Source organism: Haliaeetus albicilla, chromosome 12 (assembly GCF_947461875.1).
Source record: "Haliaeetus albicilla chromosome 12, bHalAlb1.1, whole genome shotgun sequence".
NCBI lineage: Eukaryota > Metazoa > Chordata > Aves > Accipitriformes > Accipitridae > Haliaeetus > Haliaeetus albicilla.
The window spans coordinates 9,402,648-9,409,542 of NC_091494.1; the positions used below are offsets into that span (position 1 = coordinate 9,402,648).

A 6,895-nucleotide genomic window follows, 5' to 3' on the forward strand; every position below is an offset into this window, starting at 1 on the left:
AGAATGGAATAAAATGTTTCCCATATGATGGCATTTAAGCTTTAAAGGAGATAAGCAGTTTCAGAAAGGACGTTAGTCATTACTAGTAGGTTGCTTGAACACAGAAAATACAAGAAAGACTTAATTCCCCTTTTCATTATCCCCTATTCATTTTATCTCTTTTCTCCCAGCTTTATACATATTCATGTCTGCCTAGTGGGTTCCTTTACACAGCTGAGCATGGGAATTGCTGTTTGTGAAAGTTAGACTCTACCTTCATGTTATAATATGTGACAGAGAAAATGGACTGGAGCAGCTCATCTACTCCTGGGCACCAAATTGTTGCAGGGGAAAATATTTCTTTAATTGATTAAAATGCTAGACTGGGTTTTCCATAAATAGAATCTGAATCTTATTGGCCTTGGACACCATGCTTTATCTGAAGTATGTTTCATGCTGGAAGCTGGGTTTTGCATCATGGGGTTTTAAAATATGGAAGCATGCAGGGAAAAGAAATTTAAAAAGCATGCAGGAAAAGAAATTTAACATCGTATAGACAAAATAATGAAAATATGTTTTCAGATTTGAAATAGACATAAAGTAGATATTGCATGGAAATGGGTGTTTTTCCATTGTAAACATGGAAAGGCATGTAAAGTCAAATGCAGTTAGATCCCTGTACAGTCCCATACTTCAGACTGAGAGATTTTTTTTGCTGACTTCAGTGGCAGTAGAATTAGGGACAGTATAACTTTCTTGGATTTTGCATGGCAAATGTCAGCTTCTCATCACAGGACCATGTAATATGCTAGAAAGAATGAATTCTTTAGTTCGTACCTTTAGATTTTTACAGTTCATACTGCTGTGACACAAGGTACTTGAGATATTTTACATAAAGTCCCAAAGAACCTGAAGGGCCCTGCCACTCCTGTGCTCTTGCTGCCAAGCAGCACTCAGGCATCTGTTCTTTCATTTGTTCATTTAAAGGAGCATGGACACTTCTCATAAACCTATGCAGAAATTTGCCTTTGCTGATGAGGTAGAATATAAGCTACTATATGATACAAAATTAGAGAAGAAAGATAAAGTTTTCAGATTAGATTTGCTGAATTTCAGTAACTACTTTGTATTACTATACAGGTGATGCAGAATGACCTGATTTAGGCCAGAAGTGCTGGGCAGACTGCTAATAGATATCTTTGACCTCTGTCAAAATGACAGGAATGAATCAATGTGCTATAAATTTGCTCATGATGTCAATCTCTAATAAAAAAAAAAAATCTAAGTCCCTCTTGGTTGAGTTTTTTTTTCAAGTAACTACAGCTGAATTGCTGCTGCTTTCCCTACAAAAATAAAACTGAACAGGGTTATTTACTCTTCCAGAAACCTGTGGAAATTTTGCAAATTTTGGGTAGTATAATGCACTAACCCATTTCTGTTGCTTTAAGAATGGCAAGCTGTTATGTGCTGTCTCATCCACGCCTGTCTTCCATGCCTCCCCCTTTCACAGCAGGGCCAGAAGTTTTTCTTGTTTATCTTCCCACTCATCTTGGCTGGAGAAGGAGGGCTCCACCTCCTCTGGTGCACATCATCCAGAGGCTGTCAGCTCCTGAAGAACTCCTCCCTCTACCCACTGTAAACCACTGACCAGAGCGAAAGGTTTCCTCTTGCACTTCCAGGCCCTTGAACCAGTCAGTGCCATTGATGAAGACCTAGAAAACGGGTCTGAATTTGTGTAATTATTTCAGGCAGAGATGTCTTTTACCATAACAGCTGCACTGGATGGGTCTTGCAGGTGTACAGGGTAACGATGCTCTCCTCCCTTTACAGAAATATGCTGCGGTAGTTCGTGTGTGTGTACACACAACATCCCCACGCTCAAGATCTTGTAGAACTACCACTTTTTTGTATCAATAACCGGGACATTGCTATTGTTTGCGGGAGAATGAAACAATTTGTAAACTAGGCGCTGAATTAAAAACTTAAATCAGCTCAGTTAAACAAGAACGGCAAGCTTTTGCATCTAGGGCTCTGGCGGGCTAGATTTCAAACGTGTTTTGGCCGATGCCCATCTGTTGTCAACCTCAACACCCCCCCTCCGCACCGCGGGGCTGGCCTCCTCGGCTGGCGGCCGACAGGGGGTGCCCGGGGCCCGCGGTGGGGCCGGCCTCGCCCCGGCCCCGCCCGAAGGGAGACGGCGCGGGCACGGTCGGACGTTTCCTGAGCCGGGTCGTTATGGCGAGTGAAGTCATAAAGGGCAGTACAGAAATAAAATCGGTGCGACGCGTGAAGGCAAAACCCCCAGACTTCGTCCCGTGTCGTTCGGGTAGGAGATTTCCTTCTGCCACAGCTTTTCCAGCCCCTGGCCAGATCCCAGGGTTTCACCTGTTACTGGCAGAGGAGTCGTAATAAAGCCTTGCCGCAAATTACATTCTTTCCGGTTTAAAAGTGGTTTATGGCAGACCCATTTTTTTTATAGCAACAGGAAGCCTTGTTGGCAGCATATTTTAATTATGCTCTGAAGCTAATCAAGGAAAGAGAAAACGTTTTGAACACAGGAAGCTAAACAGCTAATCATACGTTCGAGTGCCTATTTCCACGGGGGATGTACAAGTACTTAAGTGTTCCTGAACTCCCAGCACATCAGCAATCTGTTAAATGGCTATAAAGTGCAGGCTTTATGAGGAAGGGGAGGATACGTACCACCCAATGTTAGGCACCTGCTCCCTTTGCAGTCACCAGAGGGAGAGAAGCAGCTGATATCAGGAAACTCTGAATCACCCTCTGGAAAAACCCTAGCTCTTTTCACTAAGTGCAGAGAAAGCCTGAAGAGACTAAATGGAAATTAAGTATCTAAACCAGGGTGGCTACTTCATTTCACCACTGCCTGATGCTAGCTGCCGACTTGGTACACCTGAGGCTAATTGCCATACCTGAAGTACTTCTGCGAACTGTTACTGGAGGTAATAAGGTTCCCACTACAAAGCTCCATTTCCTTCATTTTTTCTCTGGTTTTAGACTCAAATCTTTCTTTGGTATTAAAGGCAGAGGTGTATATATTGGAACGAAGCTCACTCTTTGGAAGCTACATGATATATAATGTGCAATGTCTAGTACTGTACTGCCTGGTCTGAGTGCGTAACAGCTATGTGGCACACGTTCTGCTTCCCAAAGGAGAGCATCCCAGTGTCTCCAATAGCTCCACTTCTATGCTGCTGAAAATTGTCATTAGCTGGGGAAAGCTCAAACCCTCTCTGGAAGCCTCTGAATCAGATTGGGGATTATTTGAACCACACCCATAGCAAGTAAGTCCATCTAAGTAAACTGCAAAAGCACTGACATCTGAAACGTTACTACGACGTTTGGGGTGTCCTAAACCTTTTTACAAAGCATGGCAGAAAGCATTTTCTCTGATTTGAATCACTAGAGGATTATGATGAAAGTGAAGCTTAACTGGTGTAAAACAAGCGGGAGAGAGGCAAGGCTCAGACCCAGAATGTGCATGTTCCCAGCTAAATCTTTCAGCAGGTTCAAAATGTTCCCTGCCCCTGTAACCCACCTTGTTTTCTCTGAGCACACCTTGTTTATTTCAAGCACTCTGTAAACATGAACTTTAGCTCTTTAGCGGGAAAAGGAAAGACAGAAAATCACTTGTCTACTATCGCCATGTTACAGGCGTACAGCTTCAACTGAGTATTTAGCCAACCTGTTTGGCAGGCCTTCCTGGCTCTGCAGTTAAGATTCCTATTTGCAGCTTGCAGAATAGAGTTTGCAGAGGTCCGTCCAAGTTCTGCTGCATTGCACAGCTGCGGTGAGAAAATTCATGGATCCCACCTGGCTCTGTGCACTGTCTGTTAAGCGTCACGCATGCCTGTGCTGTTGACATACTCCATTTCAAGGTGATTTGCCAAAGCATTTTCTGCCTCGTTTTTCTCCTCGCTGCATCTGCGTTCCTGTTTCTGTTGTTGCTCAGAATCAGCGACAGGGCACCGGGTCAGAGCTCGGTTGTCTCATGTTCTTTGTGGACAATGGGGCGGGGGCACGCTTTCAGATGCAGAAAAGCAGCCAAGTTCTTTTCAAACGAGCTTGAAAAACCGCAGTCCCCGCTTCCTACTGCTCTGATGCGGGAAACCTGCCAAGATCTCGAGAAGAAAAGCAGCACCGAGACAATTCCGCTTTTGTCCTGGGTCTCGAAACACCTCGGGACGCCTCCGTAAAGACGTTAATCGAAAAAGCAACTGGAAGGAGCGGGGGCTGCTTGCCGTACGGCTGCCTTTGGCCACCCCTGCGAGCGCGGAGCCGGGCGAGGGCAGCCCCGTCCCGCCGCGCTGGCGGGCGGGTGCCAAGCGCCGGGCGTTCATCAAAAAGCGCTTATCCCGCGAAAGACTCGTTTGGCGAGATCCCTCCCTAGGGACGTCCCCGGCACTCAGCGCGGCATCCCTCCTCCTCCTTCTCCTTCTCCTTCTCCTCCTCCTCCTCCTCCTCCTCCCGTGGTGGCGGTGGCGGTGGCGCGGGTGGGAGGCGCCCGGCGGGGCTAGAAAAGGGCTGGCTGGGTGCCCCGGGGGCTGTTAGCAGCGAGGGAGTGAGCGCTGCTGGAAGGAACAAGTGGCTGGCATTTGGCAAGGTACGTCCTCTGCTAGGCGAGAAGTATGGGAGGGGGCGGGGGGGGGTATCAGAGAGGGACGTTTTGCCCTGGTAGTGACTCGATACCGTTTTATCTCTTTAGTGGTTTAGTTCTGTTCTTGCGGCAAAATCCCTTTGACTTCGCTTAAAGATAGTGTGCTGGGCAGAGGCTGTTTTGAACCTGTGGATTGGCTGGGCTTGTGCCAGTCCTGCCTGAAATAGCATCCTCCGTGTCTTGCTTGGCTGTAGTGTGTCTGAGAAGGATGTTCATGTACTTCTGCGTCTCTGTGTGTCTGCAGGTGGATTTGTACTTAAAGCTTCTCCCCTTTGAGGACCTCCTGCCCAGTTATAGGGATGTGGTTCTTGGAAAAGATCAGAGCATCACATGAAAACAGCAACCTCCCCAGCTCCTCCTTCCTGGGACTGCCACCTGGCCAAAACCTGCCTGAAAAAGCTCGACCGGGGGCTGCTGCTTTTCCTAATGTCCTCACCCCTGACAGAATCCCTGAATTCTGCATTCCCCCCAGGCTGACCAGCTCTGGCCCTGTTAAGGGCACTGGCTCTCACCAGGATGGCCGTTCAGAGGACGCAGATCTTAATTCTTCTGACTACAGCCCCAGCTCTTCTTTGCCACACCTCATTCAGGTGGAAAGCGCTGAAGAGATCCCAGCTCTGGAGGAAGAAAGTACCAACTCGGACCCGCAGTCCCAAGCAGCGCTCTCCTTGCCTCACTTTCCCAGAGCCCCCACTTCCTATGGATTCTGCACTTTGCTGGAGAGTCCCCACACCAGGAGAAAGGAGTCCATCTTCCATGGTGATCCACATAGTGCTCTGCCCAGCCTGGTGCTGTCTCGATCCAGAGCTAACACATTCAGTGGCAAAGGGAGTATGTCTAATCCCATTGCTATCAGCTTTGCTTCTGTGAGGCTGCCTCCCAAGCATCTCTCTCTGCACAGGCAAGGCACCTGTGACAGTGATACTGCCTCCTCCAGTGATTCATCTCCTTTCAGTTCTCCACTTCTCAGCAGGTCATCTCCCAGATTCTGCTCCCTGATCAAAACACGAAGTCAGGAGGGATTGCTCTGCCGAGCGCTGAAAGCCAAGAACAAATCCAGCATGGCCAGGAACAATTCCTTCTCTGCAGAGGAGAGCAGCTCCACTGATAACAGCCCCAGTGCCATCAGGCGGGCCTCGGAAGGGCTGCTTGCCATGCGGAGCTTTAGCATGTCCTGTTCTCCCATCTTTCCCCTGGACCTGACCCACAGCCGGGAGAGACTAGTGGGAGAGAGTACTGTGGTAATGGACAAGGGAGGCATGTTGAGGCTATCGACTGAATACTGCTCAGAGAATGAGAGGCTGCGGATCCGCCTGATCAGTGCAGAGGGTTTATATGATGACTCTGTAGAGCCCAAAACCATAAACTGCTGTATCACCTTCTCTCTGGTGCCAGGGAAAACACAGAAGCAGAGGAGCACTGTTATAAAGAAAAGCAGAAACCCCATCTTCAATGAGGACTTCTTTTTTGATGGCATTGCAGAAGAGGAGCTTTATAGCATTTCTGTAAGGATGAAAGCAATGAATAAAGGGTGCAGTATGAAACGGGATTACACCTTAGGAGAACGGGAATTGTCTTTAATGAGTATGTTGTCAGTGTAATACTTCAAATATTCCGACAGACTAATTTTGCCTCCTGAAAGTTTTCTATGAAATAAAGTTTTGGGTTGACTTTGTTTTTTTAAAAGAATACTTTAAAGCACTGTGTTGCTTGGTATTACTCTCATGCTGTTGTGCCTTATCGTGCTGCTTAACACTTCAAACTCTGTGAGGTATTTGCTGTTAAATTAAAAGGTGGCTGTGGAGCAGACCTTCTGCCTGTAGAGTAGGAGACAAGGGCTAGTTTCCCTTTATCCTAAAGGATTAGGTGGTTACCAAGTCGAAGCTGTTCTTGTTTATGGCTTTCAGGGTGTGGAAGGGTTGTTTTTCACTCACTCTGGTCCCTAAGCAGGTATACAGCTTGTGCATACAGCATGCACTGAACTCTGTTGCAGTTCCTGGGTACTACATCAGTTAAATAGGCCATTTTGACAGCACTCATATTTACAGAAATGAATGTTTTAATGTGTCCTGTATGTGGAAGGGGGAGAGAGAGAGAGATACATAGTTTGTTTGGGAATCAGCCCTTCTCCTACAATGGGGGTGGAGGATTTGGACTCCCAAAGCAGGTGTAGGTTTGTGTTGAGGATAATAAGATCAGCTTCTGAGCAGCAGCTAAAAGCTGCTGCAGGTGGGGCTT

General features: G+C 47.1%; 1 protein-coding gene across 2 annotated transcripts; it reads left to right on the plus strand.

Annotated features, from left to right (window-relative positions):
• The first annotated feature begins 4,131 nt into the window (after nucleotides 1-4,131).
• LOC104324377 (C2 calcium-dependent domain-containing protein 4C) lies at nucleotides 4,132-6,332 on the plus strand. Of its 2 annotated transcripts, none has more exons than XM_069797995.1 (2): nucleotides 4,132-4,603; nucleotides 4,706-6,332. In XM_069797995.1, exon 2 carries the CDS (start codon nucleotides 4,957-4,959, stop codon nucleotides 6,256-6,258), a length of 1,302 nt encoding a protein of 433 aa, XP_069654096.1. In that variant the 5' UTR covers nucleotides 4,132-4,603; nucleotides 4,706-4,956; the 3' UTR covers nucleotides 6,259-6,332. The 2 variants fall into 2 exon arrangements, with proteins under 2 accessions (XP_069654096.1, XP_069654095.1); XM_069797994.1 differs by having other exon boundaries at nucleotides 4,133-4,603; nucleotides 4,902-6,332.
• Nucleotides 6,333-6,895: the final 563 nt, after the last annotated feature.

Coding starts and splice junctions, on each gene's coding strand:
- LOC104324377 (XM_069797995.1), top strand. CDS start 4,957: ATGTGGTTCTTGGAAAAGATCAGAGCATCACATGAAAACAGCAACCTC.